Source organism: Vicugna pacos, chromosome 21, assembly GCF_048564905.1.
Source record: "Vicugna pacos chromosome 21, VicPac4, whole genome shotgun sequence".
Classification (NCBI taxonomy): Eukaryota; Metazoa; Chordata; class Mammalia; order Artiodactyla; family Camelidae; genus Vicugna; species Vicugna pacos.
The window spans coordinates 25,579,424-25,599,273 of NC_133007.1; the positions used below are offsets into that span (position 1 = coordinate 25,579,424).

The 19,850-nt window shown below is 51.8% G+C and overlaps 3 protein-coding genes and 1 long non-coding RNA gene across 7 annotated transcripts; 1 reads left to right on the plus strand and 3 right to left on the minus strand.

The window, feature by feature from the left end:
- Nucleotides 1–6,940: 6,940 nt before the first annotated feature.
- On the minus strand, nt 6,941–7,734 carry LENEP (lens epithelial protein). 2 transcript variants are annotated; one of them, XM_072946467.1, is made up of 2 exons: nt 7,513–7,734; nt 6,941–7,378 (listed from the first exon to the last, which is right to left on the minus strand). In XM_072946467.1, the coding sequence occupies exon 1, from the start codon at nt 7,701–7,703 to the stop codon at nt 7,518–7,520; it is 186 nt and encodes a 61-aa protein (XP_072802568.1). In that variant the 5' UTR covers nt 7,704–7,734; the 3' UTR covers nt 6,941–7,378; nt 7,513–7,517. The 2 variants fall into 2 exon arrangements, 1 of the variants encoding a protein (XP_072802568.1); XR_012062811.1 differs by having other exon boundaries at nt 6,973–7,378; nt 7,466–7,722.
- A 484-nt stretch (nt 7,735–8,218) lies between these two features.
- FLAD1 (flavin adenine dinucleotide synthetase 1) lies at nt 8,219–14,127 on the minus strand. 3 transcript variants are annotated; one of them, XM_015248198.3, is made up of 8 exons: nt 13,989–14,127; nt 13,203–13,427; nt 11,027–11,771; nt 10,207–10,354; nt 9,645–9,743; nt 9,374–9,563; nt 8,533–8,606; nt 8,219–8,436 (listed from the first exon to the last, which is right to left on the minus strand). In XM_015248198.3, exons 2-8 carry the CDS (start codon nt 13,281–13,283, stop codon nt 8,301–8,303), a joined length of 1,473 nt encoding a protein of 490 aa, XP_015103684.1. In that variant the 5' UTR covers nt 13,284–13,427; nt 13,989–14,127; the 3' UTR covers nt 8,219–8,300. The 3 variants fall into 3 exon arrangements, with proteins under 3 accessions (XP_015103684.1, XP_006214728.1, XP_072802563.1); XM_006214666.4 differs by lacking the exon at nt 13,989–14,127 and adding an exon at nt 13,889–13,983; XM_072946462.1 differs by lacking the exon at nt 13,989–14,127 and adding an exon at nt 13,803–13,915.
- LOC140688086 (uncharacterized) lies at nt 11,610–12,447 on the plus strand. The gene is made up of 2 exons (XR_012062814.1): nt 11,610–11,744; nt 12,258–12,447. It is a non-coding gene; the product is annotated as an uncharacterized lncRNA (long non-coding RNA).
- Nucleotides 14,128–16,120: 1,993 nt separating the features above from the next.
- On the minus strand, nt 16,121–19,725 carry CKS1B (CDC28 protein kinase regulatory subunit 1B). Its single transcript, XM_006214667.4, has 3 exons — nt 19,584–19,725; nt 17,422–17,549; nt 16,121–16,634 (listed from the first exon to the last, which is right to left on the minus strand). The coding sequence occupies exons 1-3, from the start codon at nt 19,640–19,642 to the stop codon at nt 16,582–16,584; spliced, it is 240 nt and encodes a 79-aa protein (XP_006214729.1). The 5' UTR covers nt 19,643–19,725; the 3' UTR covers nt 16,121–16,581.
- Nucleotides 19,726–19,850: the final 125 nt, after the last annotated feature.

Here is a 19,850-nt window from a genome sequence, read left to right on the forward strand (position 1 = left end):
CCTGCCGCGGTCCCTCTCCCCCTCCCTCTCCCTCTCTCGCTTCTAGCCCCTATCTCTCCCAGTCCACCTTAACTCAAGCTCCGCCCCCGACCCCCATCCAGCCCTCCGCCGCCGTTTTGCCCCGCCCCCTGCACTCCACCGCCCTGTCCACCCATTGGCCTGAACACCCGCTCATCCCAAATGGGTCCCGCCTTGCGTTGGGCCAGGGAGGGGGCGGAGCGGAGGGGCTGGCCTGAGACCTGGAGGAGGGGAAGAGGAGGGGGCAGTGTCCGCAGCGGCCGGGGAGCCGAGCACCGCCCCATCAAGGGCTCCCACTCCTTCAAGAGGGGCTTCTGTAGGGTCAGCACCTCGTGAGGGAAGGGTATGAGAGGTTAAAGATAGGCTAGGTTGTGATGAGACAGGGACTTAGGTGATTGAGGGAGGGGGTCCCGTGAGGGGCTATAATCAGGTCAGGGCCCCGGGAGGTAGGGGGAGGGGAGCCACCCGGCCATCAACTCCAGCTCCTCCGCCCCACCCACCCCCCCTCAGAGGGAGAGGGGGAGTTGAGGCTGCGGGCACCCTGCGTCCCTCCCCACGCGTGACGGCGCCCCGCGGGGAGGGAAAGGCGCCCTGGGCTAGCAGCCTCTGCGCTCCAGCCGGTGCCCGCTGCGGCCTTGGCATTGTCGGAGGGGAGGGGCTGGGTCCGCTAAGAGGGAGGGGGAGGCGCGCTCACGCTCATGCTCCCCGCCTCCATCCCGCCGTTCCTTAAGTGGAGAAACTGAGTCTCCGCGAAGGAGGGACCTCTGGACTTGGATTCGCTCAGAGACCTAGGTGGTCTGTGTGTTTTAGAATTGTGTGTGGGTTTGGGGGAAGTCAGGATGCGTACTTCAGTGCCCCCCAAATGAGGAAGGTAGTCTGTGTGGGACGCTTCCAGCTGGGCCTGAGGCGCTACGTACCCCAAAGAGCCCCTCCCAGTAGTATAAAACGGATTCATATCCGGCTACCGCGGGCCAGATTCCACTCCCCGCGGCCGGCCGGGCCGAACCGGGTCGGACTCGCTTTCTCCAACCCCACCCCCTTCCGCAGGGGGCCTCCCTCCCTTTCCAGCAGGTGGCTCCGCGGGACACCAGCTCAACCTGTTGGACCACAATGGGCGGCGCCAGGGGGGCCCTGGCCCTCACCCGGGCTGACCCGGGATCCCCGCGCAGGGGGAGGGGCGGAGTCCCGGTCCCTCCCTCTCCCTCCCGCCGTGACTCAGCCTCGGGGCCGCTGCCCTGCTCCCCAGCCAGGGGCGGAAAGTGTGAGGCGCCCCTGAGGGCCCAGGCCAAACCAAACAGCCCCCCACCCCAGACATTATCTCACTGGAGAATTAGGGGGGCTCTAGGAAGGAGGGGGTAGCAGCAGCAGGCATGGGGCGCTCCTACTCGGGTAATCCGCTCCGGATTTTCCTGTCGTCCCTGTCCCCCTTGGGTCCAGAGGTTGGTCACTGCTCCGGGTTTTCTTCTCGGCCCCGCTGGACAGATTCTGGTTCGTGAGGGCCCAGAAGTCGGTGGGGTCCAGGCCAGGGTTTTTCCTTTCCTTCTCCAGCCTTCGGGGTCGCGCTAGCCTGAGGAAGGGCTATGCTAGGGGCTAGACGACAGTGTCAGATACACAAGTGAAATGGAGAGGGGCTGCCTCGGGGTGGAGGGGGGCATGGCCGAAGAAAGGGGGGGGGAGTGGCTCAGGGAGGACAGAGCCAGGGCCTCCAGAGGCAATAGAAGGAAGAGTGCCTTGGCACCAGCCCTTAGGTTATAGTGAAGCGAATAGGAGGCTCGCCCCGACCCTTAGGGGTTCGCGCCAGGCGTCTTGCTGGACCGAGCCTGGATCTTTCAAGGCCAGAATGCCATTTCTCACTTGAGTCTCGACAGTCCAGGAACCTCCTGTTAGTTCCTCAGTGACCCCCTCCCACATTCTCTTCTGGTCCACACAGCTCCCCCTTCCTCGCTCAGAAGTCGGAGGGGGAACCCCGACTTGAAATTCCCGCCTACCCCCCAACTCCGGGCCTTTATCGCGCCAAACCACTGAGACTGCTGCGGCCAAGAAACGCTGACTGGGGGCCCGCCCCCTCCCAGGAAACCCCGGCCGGGCCCGTGGGGCCTGCCACCACCTCTGCCCCGACACGAGGCCCGTACTGGAACTGGGAAGTGGAGGGCAGGTGTGGGATCTCTAGGGGCCTCCTGGGGATCGGGGAGCGTCCCAGATCCGCACGTTCAAACTTAAGTCGTCAGACGGCCAACTAGTCCTTAATTTGGGGGGGAAATTAGCAGGAGATGGGTAAATACCCGGAGAGTGAGGTGGTTGACTGAAGAAAAGGATGAAAGCCCAGGTTGGGAGTTAACCCCTTCTAGGGAGAACTGCGCACCTGGGGTTGGGGACTGATTCAGAGTGACAGCCAGGTGCTAGGACTGGCCCGGCCACGTGCGTCAAACGGGCAGCTGCGGAGGAGTTAGATGCTTGCAGAGCCCGGCGGAGAGAGAGAGCTTCTGGAGGGAAGAAAGGCAAGGCTCTGCCTAGGCGGAGTCCCGAGTGAGTGGGTCTAGGGGCCCGTTTTGGAATGTGGGGGGGGCTGAGCTGGAAGCGGAGCGTCAGCCTGCGACCGGCGCCCACCTCTTCCCCGCTCCCCCCCTTCCCAGGGCTGCCTCCGCTTCCCTCGAAAAACCCGCCGCCCAGGAAACCACTGGGGGCGCTCAGACCGCAGCCCCGGCGCCCCCACCGCGACCGCCCAACCCACCTGAAGGGGCCGTGGCTGCCAGGGTTGCCCCCCTCCCGCCGACTCCCCCCACACCTGCGGGCGGCACTATTTATAACCCGGCGCCTATTCCGGGCCTCTGGGCGGGAGCCTGCTGCTGCGCAGCACTAATCGTCGCCGGGATCTCTGCGCCCCCCAGGGCGGGGGGAGATAAATTTAGCCTCAGGAAGCTCGGGGGAACATTTTCCAAAACTCCACGTCCCAGAGAAGGCGAAACAGAACCCTCTGCCCTCAGCCTCCCTCGGGCCAACCACGAGGCGGCGCAGGTCCCCCGGCTTCTCGAACCCAGCAGGCAGTCGGGTCGCTGCTTCGAAGCCGCGGTGGGTTAAGTGCTGAGAACGAACGACCGCAGGGTACTGAGGGGGCGGAGGTCAGAGAGGCCAGAGAATAGCCAGAAGAGTAGGTATGCCCCCAAAGCTGGCAAAGAGTCTGGAGTAGAAAGTCACAGCCGGGCGTAACTGTGAAAGGACTTCTGCCCTTCGAAGGGGAAATAACTCATATGCAAACAGGATGCAAATAGGAACACAAATAAGAGCCTATGCCCTTGGTAGAGGGGTGGTCTGTGCTCTGGTGCTAGAGAAACAACTGCCGCACTCCTCTTTCTGCCTGCCTCTCAGCGTTGCTGGGAAAACGTAGGACCCCCCCCCCCCCGCCAAGATCATCATTGTAATATCCAGTTTATTGCGCGCGGCTCCTCAGACCACTTCTCATGACCACTCTCCTCCACCTGTCTTCTGCACACCACTGAGGGTCTTATATCCAACGTAATCAGCTAGGAATCCTGGATGTCAGGCCGCACCTCCTCCTCATGCTGCTATTCTTGGGGGTCACTTCCAGCTCTGCGTTGTCTCCTCCATTTTACTCCGCCCATTCCTCTACCTATTGTGGCCACTAGAGCGCCCCGGGGAGCCGAGGGGTAGATGAAATCTTACCCATCCTTCCCTGTCTTGGAGAGCTCCCTTTATCCGCTCCCCCAATCTCCCCCGCAGTGAGTTCCTGAGAGAGTAGCCTGGACACTCAAAATCCTGAGCTTTCTCTGGTTGGGAAGAGAACATTGCAGGGAAACTGCCACATCTCTCTTTCCTTTCTAGAGGAGTGAGGAGGTGTAGTGCAGGGGATCATCTCCTGGCCTTGGATTACATGGAAAGGGGCTAGCTGGGCCTCCCAACTGAGCTGGGGAGCTCAAGGCCAAGGGGAGCTCAGGGTTGAGGTGAAGTGGGAAACATGGGTAGGTGCAGAATGTGGGTGGTAGTCCCCTCCACAATTTTGCTGGCCTGGCCCTGCCTCCACTGCTACTAAGGCCACCATCCTAAGCACTAGTTCAGAAGAGGAAGGCAGGCTAATCGAGAGAAGCCCAGAATTGGAGGTGAGAAAATCTGGGTTCACTGAATGACTACCCTACTGGAGTGTGCGGTGTGTGTGACTTTGGAGGGGTCCTTTCACCTGCCTGGGCTTGTTCCTTCACATTAAGATGGGATAAGTGGACTTTTGTAAGGCTCAAAGCACTTTGTAGCTAAAAAGGGCTCTTGGAATGGTATATGAGGTTTTGTTACTCTCCCCATCCTTCTCCTCAGTCTTTCTACTTTCAGGGCTCTCTTTCCATCTCTGACACTCTCTTGGGGCTACTGGCAGTCTTCACTCCTCTCCCTCCTTCAGCTCCCCAGCACTGGTCCCACCACATGCCACAGCCCACAGCACCCTGCCTTCCTCCACCTACCACTTCCCCAGTGGCCTTTGCCAGACATCCCCTCCCCTAGCAAAAGCCCCTGTGCTCAGAACTCTCAGGCTCCAGGATCCACCTTCAGACACTGCCCCAGCTTGGTGGGAGTGGGGCCTAAGAAAGGAAAAGGAGGCAGACAGCTAGAGCTTGAGTCAGGAAAGGGCTGGAGCTGCCAAGCAGGGTGCAGGATATGAGGGGGAGGGGGAACCCCAAATTCAGGTGGGAAGGTGAAGTCTGTGTCTACCACTACCACTAACCTCTGTCTGGTTGGATTGAGGACCTTCTCACTACTGTGCCATGAGGCAAGAGCAGTGACCTGTGTTTTGTGGATGCCTAAAGGGGGGCTGCCAGGGATGAGAAATTATCTTGAATTAGATTATTGTAGAGTACCATGCTACTGTCTAGAAGAATGGACAGGCTCTAGGTATACTGAAGCGGAATCCTGCACAGGGTACATTCAGAGAAAACAGCAAGGTGCAGAATGGGGGGTAGAGCATGTTACCAACTACAAGGACAAGTGTATGCAGAAGGAAGCCACTTCCAACCACTGCGATCGCTATAACCCTGCTCTGAGCCACCAATGTGTCTGGCCCCGGTTGTGTGCGTTACCTCCTAAAAGGTCTCTCCTCTTCTACCCTTGCTCCCCTAAAGTCTATTCTCAACCCAGCAGCCAGTGTGAGCCTTTTAAAATTTAAAAAAAAAAATGAGTTCATGCTCAGTTGCCTGCAATAGTTCCTCATTTCACTCAGCATAAAATCTCAAGTTCTTACCCTGGCCTCCTAGACCTTCCATAATCTGCCCCAACTCCCATCCCCAGCTGGACTTTTTCTTTTCCCATAGCACTTATCATCTAATAACATCAATGAACTTATTTTTTTATGTTTATATTTTATTTTCTGTGTCCACCCACCAGAACTTCAGCTCCATGAATACAGGGATCTATTTTGATGACATTGGCCATGTTCAGGGTGGTATGGCCATAGACAGCTACAGGGATCTGTTTTGTTCGCTGCCGTATTCAAAGTGGCCAGTTTGGCATACAGCAGATGCTCAGTAATTTTTGTTAAATGGATGAATGAATGCATGTTTACTGCCATTTCCAACAATATAGATGGAACTGGAGGGTATTATGCTTAGTGAAATAAGTCAGATAAAGATAAATACTGTATGTTATCACTTATATGTGGAATCTAAAAAATAAAACAAATGAATGAATATAACAAAACAGAAACAGGCTTACAGATCTAGAGAACAAACGAGTGGTTACTAGTGGAGAGGGAAGGGAGAGGGGTAAAATAGAGGTAGGGGATTAAGAGGTATAAACTACTATGTATAAAATAAATAAGCTATAGGGGTATATTTTGTAGCACAGGGAATATAGCCAATCTTTTATAAGAACTTTAACTGTAATATAATTTATAAAAATTTTGAATCACTATGTTATACACCCGAAACTAAAGTAATATGGTAAATCAAATTTAAAAACTGAAAAAAAATGAATGAATGAATGAATGAATCAATGAAGATGCAGTATATGCATAGACTATCTCTGGAATGCTGTCCAAGAAACTGGTCACCATGGTTACCTCCATGGAGGACAGCTGGGGGGTTGGGGGTGGGTGTGGGGGAGGGAGGTACTTTTTACTACCAGAATTCTTTACTCTAGGCATATATAACTTTGACCAAAAAACCCCCAGAAAAACAAAAAAACAAACAAAGAAAGAAAATAAGTCCAGAGAAAAAGGAGTAAACTAAGAAGTCGGAATAAGATCTGGTCCCTGAATGTGGGGGAGGGCAGCAGACATGACTTCCAGGCCAGTGTCCCAGGAGAGAAAGGGGGAGGGGCAATAACTGGATCCCAAGACGGGCCAGGGAATTCTGGGTAGAGATCCCAGGGACACTTTGAACAAGCCCTCTGGCTGGCTCTGAGGTCATGGGGGGCTGTGAGTAGGCCTGTCAGTAAGCAGGAGCAAGACGATGCAAGTGGCTGGTGTGTACCTACCACTGGGAGTGATTCAGGAGACTATGTGTTGGTGGTTGCCAAGGGGAAGTGAAGAGTCAATTCTGCTCATTCTGGCTTTGTGTCCTGTGCACTGTCATAAGCCTGAGGGACCTGTGTGGCCACATAGGCAGCCTTCTCTTGCAGCTTTGTGTGTGAGCTGGAAGAGAGGGGGCTGACTTCCTCTGTGAGCTGGGGACTCATGTCAGCCCAGTGCTTTCCCCAAGATCTTTAGAGGCAGGAAGCTGGCCAGACCAGGTCTTCTATTTGGGTTCCCATCCTTACATGCAGGCCTCCCAGAAGACCCCGCCCAAACTGGACTCCTCCCTATCTACAAGCTGGGAGGAACCTGGCCTTTCCACCCTCCACCCTCCGCACCCAGGCACCAGTGAGTCAGGAAACCTGGCTTTCAGTCTTGGCTCTATCTAGGACAACCTCCTTCCACCCCGGGTCTGCACCCTGGCTCCCAAGTCCTTTCAGTGCTGATTTTTCTGCTTCCCCTTTACACATTTAGAACTTTTGACCTCAAGGCTTATTTATTGTATATATAGTTCAGTGATTCTCAAACAGAGATCCTGGGGCCCAGCCCATTCCTGGTACTAAAAGGACAGTATGGTAAGATAAACCATCTGGGCAGGTGGGCTCACTGTGCCAGGCTTGGAGGAGTGCCAGTTCCTGCTGCAGTCTGACTGCGGTCCTAGCCAGCAGGCCAGGTTCCTGTGCACCATAGGTACACCAGAGGTGGGGGCTGGGAATGGAGATGCCCAGAGATGAGGCAGGTCTGATGGATGGCACAGACTCAAAGCAGGATCGCACTTCACTTGCTGTTCGTGGCCCATCCTTGGGCGAGCACAGCTGGTGCCAGGAGTCTTCACGAGGGCTGGGCCGGGAGCTAAAAAAGAGAACGGGAAGCTGAGAGGCAGGCTGCACCGCAGAAGCTGCAGTCATGCCTCCTGAGGGTTTGCCCCACCCCACCCACCTGAGTGATGCCTGCTCTGGTCCCAGGGGGAGGAGGCAGGTCCCTACTGCCATTAATCCAGCAGCTCCTTGATACACCAGCAGCAGAGGAGGATGTAGGCAACTTCCTTCAGGGTCCGCTGCAGGCCCTCCCACCCTGTGCCCATCTTTATGATGGGCACCCGGAGTCCAGTGTCTTGCAGGACCCCTCCGATGGAGAAGGGTAGGGCCTGGGCTAGGGGCTGTGTCCGGGGCTGCATGAGGGTAGCAGCTCTGGGGAAGGGTGTGGGAGCTGTCTTTAGTGCCTTTTATCAACATGGTCCCCACCCCCTTCAGACCTCATGACTGTGGGGACAAAGGCCCCTGGGTCTAGCACAGGGAAGGTTCTGGGCCAGAGAATGGGCTGAGTCAGCCCCTGTGCTCAGGGATGGGGGTGGGGTGGGGTCAGGAGGAGGAGGGCCTGGCTACTCCATCTTTCATCCTCCACAGCCAGGCCTGCTTAGCTTCCCTTCTTTCAGCCTGCGCCTCAAAACCCTGTGTGCCCTGCCTGCCTGCCTGTCCCTTCCCCCAAAGGTTGGCACCACTCCCTTCTCCTGCCCTCTGGTGGGCTACTGTGCAGGTTGGCACTAAGAATCATCAATGAGAGCTCCTTTCCGGAGCTCTGTCTCCCCTCCTGTGCCCGACCCCTGAGAGTGAGCACTGCCGGCTCCCAGCTACCAGGGCCTGGCCCACTTCTGCTTCTCCCATCCCCAGAAGCAGGAAGACACAGCCAGAGCAACAGGCATATGAGAGGTGGTTTATTAACAGGCTACACCGCGGGACGCCCCCCTTCCCTCCCTCCTCCAGTGGGCGGGAGGTCATGTGCGGGAGTTCCGCTCCTCGTCTTCGTTTTCCAGCAGGTAGGCCGGACGGTAGATGGGCTGCCCTCCTGGGCTCAGGCACTTCAGGGCCGGGTTCCGCACTGTGTTCTCCCGGCTCCCCAGCGACGTGTAGCTGGAGCCAGGAGAGTGGAGGGCACATGTGAGTGCGGTGGGCTCAGTTCTCCCAGTCCCAGTGCCCTCCCATCTTCCCCATACCCATTCTCCTTACCCTCGGTCATATAGGATACAGTAAGGGACAAACAGTTGACGCAGAAAGTCCCAGATGTCTCGGTAGGTCCAGTCCTGGGAGGCCAGAGTGTTGGAGGAGTCACAAATACTCCCCTCTCCCACATCTATCCCCTGCCACCCGGAAAGGGGCCTATCCAGGGTTCTCTGGCTCCCCTGGCCTCTAAGGGAGGGCCTGATACCCGATTCTCTGCTACATCTTGCTCTGTGTAGGTCAACCAATGAGAAAGAGAAAGCTTTCATCCTGTCCCCTCTCCATTCTCAATCCACCTTCCACTGGCACCTAAGCTCCAGGGGGACAGGGAGGGGCTGTGTCTGTGCAAGCCTGAGCCGTCCAGTAGAACTTTTTGCAATGATGGAAATGGTCTATATCTGTGCTAACATGGTGTTCCCTTGACATGTGGCTAGTGCAACTGGAGAACCAAATTTTGAATTGTATTTAAGTTAAAAAATTGAGATACAGTTCACATGCCATGAAATCCATCTTTTAAAGTATATGATTCAGTGGATTTTTTTTAGCAATTTGTATTTCATTTCAATTAATTGCAATTTTATTATAAATAAATGGTTAGTGGCTACCACATAGGACAACCCAGGTCTAAGTCATTGTTCTGTCCATAGGAGAAAGCACAAAGCCTGCCACTGAATTAGTGCTCAATAAAAATTGGTCAAAAGGCTGAATGAACAAATAGCACAGCCTCCCTTGGATGATGGGGCCGTTTCATCCAAGCCCCAGGGCCCAACCTCCCCTGCCTCAGGAAGCTAGGGTGCAATGACTGATAGGGGACACGAGACTGAAGGCAATATATTCTCTTCCCCATTACCAGCAGCGGGTTGATGCGCATGAATGAAGGCCAGTCTGGGTCTGTGGGGCTGAAGGGGCAGAGGCTGCAGGAGTAGGGGTCAGTGCGGCGGGTGCCCATCAGGACAGCCTCCAGCTGGGGGTGCCGTGCCTGCAGCTCGCTCAGGGCCTGCTTCATGTCGCCCTCAGCCTCCAGCACCTGCAGATTGTACCTGAGGAAGAAAGAGGGTTGGGAGTCAAGAGTGGCTCCTGCCAAGCCCCTCCCAGAGCTCAAATCTCCAAGTCCCTCGTACCTTTTGATGGTGTCCTGTAGAAACTGCTCCAGCTCGGGGAAAGGGGAGATGCTGCGGATATACAGGATCTGGAGGGGTTCTTGAGCATCAGGGTATTTCCTGCGGAGGGGACAGAATCCATATGCTTGGCAGCGTGGACAGGGAGATACTCTCCAGAGAGCTTGCCCTGTTTCCTTTGGCCCCTGGGATGGACACCCTCCCCTTCTCCCCTTTCTTTGTCCTTCCCATCCATCAGAACCCACTTCCTCTGGAGAGCACATGATCTCTCACCTCTCAAATCTGGAGAAGACACCCTCTGCTTCAGGTATATAAGCCTTAGCCCCCCGACAGGACCCTGACCTCTCTGTGGCTGGGGATGGTGGCCTGCATATTTATACCTAGGGCCAGGCATGTGTCAGATGCTCAATAAATATGGTGGGGGAGTGGAATGGAGGGGTCACTATGGCTGCCTCCCTCCCAAGCCTCTCCCAGACACCCCCTTTCCTCCCTGCTTCTTAGGATGGGGAACTAGAGAATGGGGCAGATCTACCTCTGGGGTCTTGCCTCCATCGTGTAGGCTCACCTCTGCACAGCAGCGTGGAAGAGGTGCAGGAGGGCGGTGCAGTCCTTGCCCCCGTTGAAGCCCACGCACAGCTGGTTGAGGCTGTACCGAGCCAAGGCCATCTCAATGGTCTGCAGAGCGCCTGCCACCTTTTCCCCCAGAGAAGTCCCTGTGGGGTAGGCAGAGAAGAGGGCATCAGACAGATACAGAGGGGTATCAAAGAGCAAAGGCCAAGTTACCCTTGCTTAAAACCCTTCCATATCTTCCCAGTGTTCCAGATTCCTTCATCTGCTCACTAGGCCACTCAGAGTCTGCCCCCTGCCACCATTCAGCCACATCTCCCTGCACTCTTCACCTCTGTCTTTCCTCTGGGGGTCCTGGTTTCCTTCCATTCTCCTAAACCTCGTGCTGCTTCCTTTCAGACCCTTTCCCACATTGTTTGCTCTTGTCCACCTCCTGGTCTGACCAAATCCTCCTTATCACTCAGCTTACATATCACTCATCCAAAGAAGCCTTCTTTGACCCCAGTCAAGGCTGATCTTCTCGCTGTGGGGACCCCCTCATCACTGACATCTCACGCAAATTACCTGTTTAACATCTATCTTTCCTGTTAAGTTTCTGGTCCAGTGTAGGGCAGACATCTGTCCTATTGAGCTATACCCCCAACACTCAGCACAGTGTTGGTGAAAGCAGGTACTCAATTGATATTTATTGGAAGAATGAATGAAATCGGCTGTAGCTGTCTTCTACCTTCTGGATCAGTGGGGAGCCTCCCACAGCCCCTGCGTTCCTGGCAGCAAGGGTCTGGCGCATGCTGCCCCCTCCCCCCGGGGGCCCCTACCTGACTCGGTGAGTTTGTACACAGCCTCACTGGCCCGCTCCACAGCATTAGGTATGTAGGGGACCAGCGACCCCTGGGGCAGGCGGGCAGTCAGGTAGGCCAGGCATTCCTCCAGGGGCCCTTCTTCCTCTGAGTCCAGTATCAGCTTCACCCGATAGTAGTTGCTGCTCCAGTCAGGGTAGGAACCCAGGCCAAGCCTGCGGCCAAAGTGGGCCTGGGCCTCAGCCAGGATGGGGGCGATAGAGGCCTCATCAGCTGCCACATACAGCTCCCGCAAGTGGAACTGAACAGCTGTATTTTGGAACAGTCCCTTCAGCCCCTCCAGCACCCGCCGCAGCAGCTCCGGAATTCCTGGGAAGAGGTAGACATTTCGGACGGAGACCAGTGGGAATCTGAAGGGGCGGCCAGTGTGAGGATCTGTGCCGTAATGCAGGCGGGCAGAGGAGGGCACCCGAGACAGCTTCTCCCAGCCCTTCCCTCCTAGGGCTTTGATGGCCGCTTCCAGCTCAGGGTGTGGCTTGAGCTCATCCCCAAAGGCCTGCGCTACTGCCTCAAAGGTCACATCATCATGGGTGGGGCCGATGCCCCCTGCTGTGAGGACATGGGTGAAGCGGCTGGAGAAAGACGTGACCTCAGCCGCAATTATGGCTACCTCGTCAGGTACGACAGAGACTCGGCACACCTGGACGCCCAGGGAGCGCAGTGTCCGGCACAGAAAGTAGGTGTTGGTGTCCTGAGTGTGTCCCTGGGGGGTTGGGAATGGGGAAGATGAGAGTGTCAGTACTGTGGGGATGAAGGGCAAAGGGGGAAGGGATCAGGCTGCATCTGCCTGATGACAGGGCACTCTGTTCTTTGGGGGACACCACCTTGGGATGCCAAGAAGCCTGGATAGGGCACAAGAGTGGGAAAATCCATGTGAACGGAGTCAGGGATAACGTGATCCACCTTGAGCCTCCATCTCTGCACTCTGATCTTGACCTCTGCTTATGGATTCAATTATCAATTGTATGTGGACAACTCATCCAATTCCTCACCAATCCTGACAGTTTCAGCCCCTTGGCTCCAAGTGCTTACTGGGCATCTTCACGTTATCCCTGGCTGTTGTCACTTTGGTGGTCAGCAGCATCCCCAGACACTGTCCACAGCCAGTCAGGCCCTTCATGCTGTCAACTTGACTCTGAAATGTCTCTCCATCTGCTCTCTTCTTTCTGCCCCTACTGACACCAAACAGGTCCTTGGCAACTTTCACCTGGACACTGGCAGCAGACCCCTGGCCAGGCTCCCAGCCTCCACCCACAGCTCTGCCCTGTACCTCCTGAATAACCTTCCTAACATGTCGCCATGATTGCATCACTCTTGGCCCAAAAGCTATTTGTTGTTTCCAACGATACACAGAATAAAGTTCAAATTTCTTTGCAGAACGTTCGAGGCTGGCTGTCTACGGCGTGTATCCATTCTTCTTTTTCAGCCTCATCTCCTTCTACTTCTCTAGGGTGAGTTTAGTGGTTAAGGGTGGCTCTGGAGTGAGAATCAGGTTGGAAGCCCATCTACCACTTACCAGCTGTTCAACTGTGGGTGAGTTTCTCAACCTCTTTGAGTCTCAGCCTCATAATCTACTAATTGAGATTTATAGTAAAAGTAGCCACATCATAGGGATATTGTGAGGGTTAGTAAAATCGCACATGTGATTGTAATAAGCACACTGCCAGGCCCTAGTAAGTATTCAGTATTACTATTACAAACCTGATGCCCACCATGACCTCTAGGAAGACTTCCGTAATCATTCAGAAGGGATTTCTTCCTTCTAGGACTTTCCTTCTATCTCATGTATGTACTCTGCTGACTGTCTTCAATCATTTTCCAAATAGGCTAGATATAACTCTTAAATAATACATGCACCTGTACCTCCCGTATGCACTGAACTTGTCATTTCTATAAAGCCCCTCCTCCCCCTACCATACTGCTTGGCAAATTGTAGGGACTTTGCTACAAGTTTTTCAACAGAGTAATTGAAAGAATGAGGGTCACTTTCCCCCCAATATACTGGACTCACTCCAGGACCCTACTGCAGCAAGGGGGTTCCCACCCTGGTTCCCCCTCCCTCAAAAGAACGTGGAGCAAACTTCTGAGGACAGGAGAACGCGGCACCCTCCCCCCTCTTCTGTCCCAGACACACCTTGAGGATCTCATCTCCAACAATGATGATGCCCGCCGTCACGCTGCGCCCTGGGGGAGGTTCAGAGGCCCTAGATGCCATGGTCCTGCCTTCTCTGCCCCTGTGCAAGGCCCTCCAGTAGCAACCCAGACCCCCAAATAGGGGTCGCAAGCACGAGGGGCCCGCCAGGTCTATGGGGCACTGGGGGTCATAGCCTGGGAACAGGGGTTCCGGGATCGAGGGAACCTGGAGGAGCCAGAAAGGACAATGGGGGAGAGCAGGAGTGCAGAGTCTTCCTCATCAGGCCCATGACAATCGACTCCTTTATTTCTGCCTCTTTAACGAACGTGTTCTCAAACCCTAACCCATACCTCTTTTAATGTCTTCTAAGCTTGGTTCTAGTCTCCTTAAATGTCCTTCTCTCCTGAACACCTACCACTTTAAATGTCTTCTGGCCGCCGAGCTCGGCTCCTCTAGGGTCCGCTCTATCTTGGGCACCTGCACCTTTAAATGTCTCTTCTCTTAGGGACACCTGTCCCTTTAAATGTCTACCTTATCCTGGGCCTTGGCCCCTTTAAATGCGTTCCCTCCCTCCACCCCGGCCAGAATTCAGCCACCTACTTCTGCAGGCTTCCACACCCTTTCTAGCCCGGAATCCCGTCTCTTCCCGCCACGCTTCAGACTACCGAGCTCTTCCAGATTCTCACCTGCCTCTTTTGCCCCTTCACCGTGTCTTTCCCTCTCTCCCTTCCTCCTTACTCGGGGCGGCTTTCGTACTCAAGAGTCCCGCCTTAGACTCACACCTACCTCCTATTAATTGGTTATTTTGGCTGTCGCTCAGACCACCTCTAAGGGTCCATTGGTATAGTCCACCGTCGCTCGCGAGCTTTAGCCAGAGGGCGGGAGTAGTACTGGGTTGTTATTGGCGACAACCACGTGGTCACCCCGCACCCGGAAATGTGGGGGCGGGCCTTAGTCGGGGGGCGGGGCTTTTCTCTCGGGACAGGACGTGGGAAGTCTGGGGCGTGAAAGGAGGGTGGTGGTGGCTGGAGGTGTCTTAAGGATTTTGGGGTGTTCTCATCTGATGCTGGAAGTAAAGGGAGGCTTGACTAACTTCCGTTCTGTGTTCAAATTCTTGTATGCATATAGTGTCTGTTATTCATTAACCATGACTCATTCTAGGCTAAGGGGTCAGGGGCTGGTACCTGTGTCAGAAAGGATTTTATATTGGAGCAGGTGGAAGTTGGAGGAACACCAAGAATAATTGTCAGCATTGCCTGTGAGGTAGGAAGACCCCGGAGGTGAGCTTCTGGTATGTGGAACTTTCATTTGTCTGTTATAAACGATAAAGCTAATTACTTAAGCCTCTTTGATAAGAAAAAGCCTTGCCCCACCTTGTTTCAGATGGTGCTTTAAACATAACCTCTCCCAGTTAATTGGTCTTGTAGGTACAAGTGAGGGCAGTGACTAGGGGGCACCATGTGTCCACTTTGGATGCTCATATTATGCTGGCTTCCTCTTATTTCACTTGCCTTTGGTCTAAAAGTGCTTCTTAAACCTTAATGCTCATATGAATCATCTGGGGGCCTTTAATATGTTAAATCTACGAGATTCGGATTTGGGTGGGGCCTGAGAGCTGCATTTAACGAGCTCTCACGTCATGCAGATGCCACTGTTTTATGTAAAGTTCTAAAATTCATATATTTGGAGGACTCCTGAACCACACCTGGCCCCATTTTACTCTCCTAAAAACCTCACAGATAAGATGCCCATTTTACAGATGGGCAACCAGCTCAGAAACATGAAAGGGTGCCACACAACCACAAAAACACTACAGTGGATGGTAGAGTCAGGTTTCTAGACCCTTCTCAAGTAATAAGCCCTGTGTTTTTTCCAATTGAAAGAAACTCAAACTCAAGCTCTTAAAAAAAAAAAAGTTGGGCTTTCCTAATGACATAAGCCTTATGCTACATTGTCTTTATTAGTAATAATGGTAATATTTGACACCCCCCCCCCAACCATCAGCTCTGGTCCAGTTCTTTACAGTGGGTTCTCAAGCTTAAGTGTGCATCAGAATCACCTAGAGAGCTTGTTAAAATGTCACTGGGTCCAACCCTCGGGGTTTGACTCAGTAGGTCTAGGGTGGAGCCCAAGAATGTGCACTTCTAATGAGCTTCCAGGTGAGCTGATGCCTCCAATCTAGGGACCACACTTGAACTACTGCTCTATGAATAAATGGATGAAAGACAGGGAGAAGTGGGGAGGTTAATCTCCCTTACTCAGCACTACTGTTGAAAGTAGAGGATAAGCTATTATTTGGTGAAATGTTTTCTTAAAGGGCCATAGTTTACAACTGTTTTCAAAGGTTAGTGCTGTAACTACCTGCATAAGACTGCTTTAAATCCCCACATCCAGGCCACACCCTAGACCAGTTAAGTCACATCCCTGGGAATGATTTAGGCATCAGCACTTTTAAAGCTACCTAGGTGATTCCAATTCTGAGCCAAAGTGAGAACCACTGAAAATAGCCCAACCAATATGTGGAGTGAACAGGCTTTAGGTGTGCCTGAGCCTTAGGCTGGGCAGGAAGTGGAACACACTAGCAGCCTCCTCCCGACAGCCTCTTCCTATTACCCACCTGTGTCCTTCAAATATTGGGACTACATCCCTGACAAACATTGATTTGGTTTGATGAGATGACGTCCCTGTACAATCACTATCTTAGGCCTGAATTTAGAATGAAATATATTTCAGTAAATGTTTGACAGCAAAGTCTGCTTAAACTAGATTAAAACCCAGTTACCTGAATGTTGAAATAAACCTGACTATCAGCAAAGAGCTGAGCTTCTTTGTTTCACTGAAGAGCATTAGAACCAATTAGAACCATGGTACTGAATGTGATACTCACCCTGTGTGGGGGAAAAAACTTTTACAATTAAGAGAATTATAAAAACTTCCTCTTTAATCAAGGCTTTTAACATGGAACAGATTTCTTGAATAAAATGGAAAGTTTCCAATACATTGAAACATAAATCACCGTACACACAACAGCTGGCAGGAAAAAACAAAACAGCAAGTTTACACAATTCCTGTAACAGCCATGGTCTTATTCTCAGATGCTTCCTCCATTTGCAAAGCGTGTTCTACTGGAGACAGAGCTCACGTTGGTTTTTGGGGTCACACTTAGCTGAGGCTGCAACCCAAAGAGCACTCATCTGGCATGGTTGTCCCGCTGGCTCCGCTCAAGAAGCAAAGCAGTCACCAGCAGATTCAAACAGTGTATTGAACATCCTTTAAATATCAAAGTGAGAAATAAGAAGGCAACATAATGTCGTTGGAAAGATGTTAGCAAGTGAGAACAGCTGTGTAAAGCTTGAGGCTGAAAAGTGGCTCCTTAGCTTCATTTCTTTGGCTTCTTGGGCAGTGGCCGCCGGAACAGCAAGATGTGAGGTTCTGAAAGAGTGAGTGAAATCTAAGCGACAAGCTCACATCATCCTATGCACAACCTATGGTGTATCCCACTCCCACTTCCCAGCTATCACCCACTCAGATCTTTATAACTAAATTAAGATTTAAGCATATGGCCTTAGAAACAGACCCAGAAGCCTGGCCAGTGTGCCAAGTACAGAATTGTTAGTATCAGTTCTCTTGCTACGTTTGTACAGCCCCAGGGTGTCCTTTATTAGTTTTGCCTGGCAGTTTGGTCTCTGGTGTCTTATCAAGAAATATACTTTCCTTGGTTTATTTGGAACACATCCAAAAATTCACTTGCTGATGGAGAATAAAGCAGGGGCCACAACCTCTACCAGGATATATGTGGCCTTAAAAAAAAAAAAAAAAAAAGAGTACCTACTGACTGCATTAGAGATTAAAGGAAGTTTTTGTTTTTTGTTTTTCACAGTGACAGGTTGTGCCTGAACTTCCCAGGTACTTTATTTCTTATTTCTGGTCACTCCTGATTTTCTAGATGGCCGGTGGGGTAAGGAACCAGTAAACCACCTCCACCTTCCCCTTATTTCTTTAGGTTGTACAATTTTTTTTTTAAATTAAAGAATTCTTTTTTTAAAATTTATTTTTATTTTTTGGTGAGGAGGGAGGTAATTAGGTTTATCTCTTTATTTTTAGAGCAGGTACTGGGGATTGAACCTAGGACCTCATGCATGCTAAGTGTGCGCTCTACTACTTGAGCTATACCCTACCCTCTAGGTTGTGCAAATCTTATTCCTGCCATTGCACTGACCTGGTTCATGGATCATGTAATGGACCCATCCCTGACTCTGCTGAACACCAAGATTCCTCCATTCAGATTCGGACATCAAATGGGTTTTAGGGACCAGCTTGGCTATGTCCTTGGGCAACATGACATGCCTGTAATAGAAACATGGGAAGGTGGGGAATTTGTCAGTTCTGGGTTCCATCTGTCAGATAAGTGCCTGCATATAAAGCCAAGAGAGGAGAGAAAAGAGACCAGTTCCTAATGGCAGGGAGTTTACATAATCTTATTGAGGGGCAGAGGCAGCTAGAAATAAAGGCCAAATTATGTAAATCCTCACAAAAGTATATTAAAAAGTACAAACTAATGAGTAACACCAGTGAATGAGCACCTAAATTCTGGACTGTTTATACACTGCCTCTGCCTTCTTGGAGCTGACAGCCTTCTAGCTGATTACCCTAAAACAATGTAATGGGAGCCCCACAACACACAGTGTTAATAATTAAAGGCAGTTTTGAACAGGATTGGTAAGGAAGGGAGAGAAGTGATTTCATGGAGAAGAAAGGCCTATCCGGGAATGCTGTGTGGAAGAGTCAGCACAAAGGATGAAATGCAAATGTCTTACCCTTTAAGCTCTAACTTCAGTTTCATTTTCCTAACTTAAGGGATGTGCCATGAGACTTCTTTTGGGAAACTCCATGCTTTCCTAACCAAGGTTAAGTCTCCTTTCATGGCAAAGAAATGGGCTGACCCACACAGGCTTCAAGTTTAATGAAAATGTACCAAATGCTCTCTCTGTGCTAGTGAAAGGTTTTTTTCCCCTCAAAGAATCAATTCTAGTCTAACTGTCTGAAAACAGCTTATATCCTAACAAGCCCCTGGTGTAGAGACTGGCCTCCATACCTATTTAGACCCCCAAAACCCTTTTCTTAAACCAAAAACCACTGCCAAGACTTAAATTTTCCAGGGGATGAAACTAGTGATGTCTCCCTAGCCCTGCAAAGACATTATAAGCAGGTAATTTTAGTTGGCCTAGTTCAGATGTAGAGGAAAACAGCTGAGGAAAGTAGAGGAAAAGAAAGTTAATTGGGTCCAAACAGGGCCGGTGGTCTTTCCCCAAGGATCTGGCATAAAGATAGTTATGTATTTGTCAGCACAGTTCTCCAGAGGGCCCAGAGCCCCGCACTAGGCTGGAGAAGAAACACAAGAGAGCCAAGCTTCCAGCTGTTTTAAGTATTACGCTTAATACAGATTAGTGGAATGCCAAGATTAGTAGAATCCTCTGTCTTCCCTAATTTTCTAATGTAGAATTATGGATTTAGGATTTATCAAATGCAGATTCTATTGGGAGTCCTTTCTTCACAATGCTTAACAAGTCCCATGTGTTCCCACTGCAACCTATACATACCTGTTATACCAATTACCACCTTCCTTCTGAAGTCTATCAGTATGTCAGTATTTCCACAGGTTTTTAGGTTTGTTGAAAGCAGAGACATGGCGTAGCCTCGCACTTTAGCGGAACACCTGAAACCTATAAGCACTCCATAACTGTTTCCTAAGTAGATGCCCTTTAAATATTTAAAGGGAATTTATTAGGTACGTATTAAATCTTTTCTCGATGTTCTTGGACAGTTTTATTCCACTCCAGTTACTCGAAGCTCCCTTCCTAAAACAAACCACACAACCACGCCCCTTTTCCGTGAATTAATAAGCAACACTCAGGCTCTCTCAGAACTCTTCTCACTTTGAAGATGCGAGAAAATTCGCGGGCCGCCTTTGCCACCTTCTCCCAGGAGGCTCTATTGTGTTACCGCGATACAAGTAGTCACAAGAAAACAAAAGAAAAAAAAATAACAAGTAGTTTCAAGAAGGCAAGTTCAACTTGTTCTATAAAGTTGAGAGAAAGATCGAGAAACCCGAGAGAGTGAGGGTGGTCAGCATTCTTACCACGCCCACCTATGCCTCCTCCCAACAGGAGAATTTGCTCCAAATTCTCTATCACTTTGGGGTTTCTTTCATGATCGCCCCCTACCCTTCGCGCAAGCGCCTTACGCTCCCATAACTCACACCCAGCCTGTTAATCTCCCGCGCATGCGCGGATTCTGCAGCTTCAGTCCCCGTTACTAGCTCCTTGTGCCCTCACTCATCAAAGCTCACGATCTCGTTATCGCCCCCGCGCCGGCACTAACCGGTACTCGAACTCCTCATCGTCGTATTTGTCCGAATAGTAAATTTGTTTGTGCGACATGACCGCTCCGCCTGAGGACCGTCAGTCCTGCCCCGCCAACCTCCAAACAACTCCCAGCAGCACGCGCTCCCACCCTCTTTGGCCTCGCTTTCAAACACGCCGCCCGCGCTTCCTATTGGTCCGTCTGGCTGAAGGCGGGACAACTCCACCTTCAAGCCTCCAATTGGCTAAGATTTGCTTCTCCTCGAGTCCTTATTGGAGTGCCCGG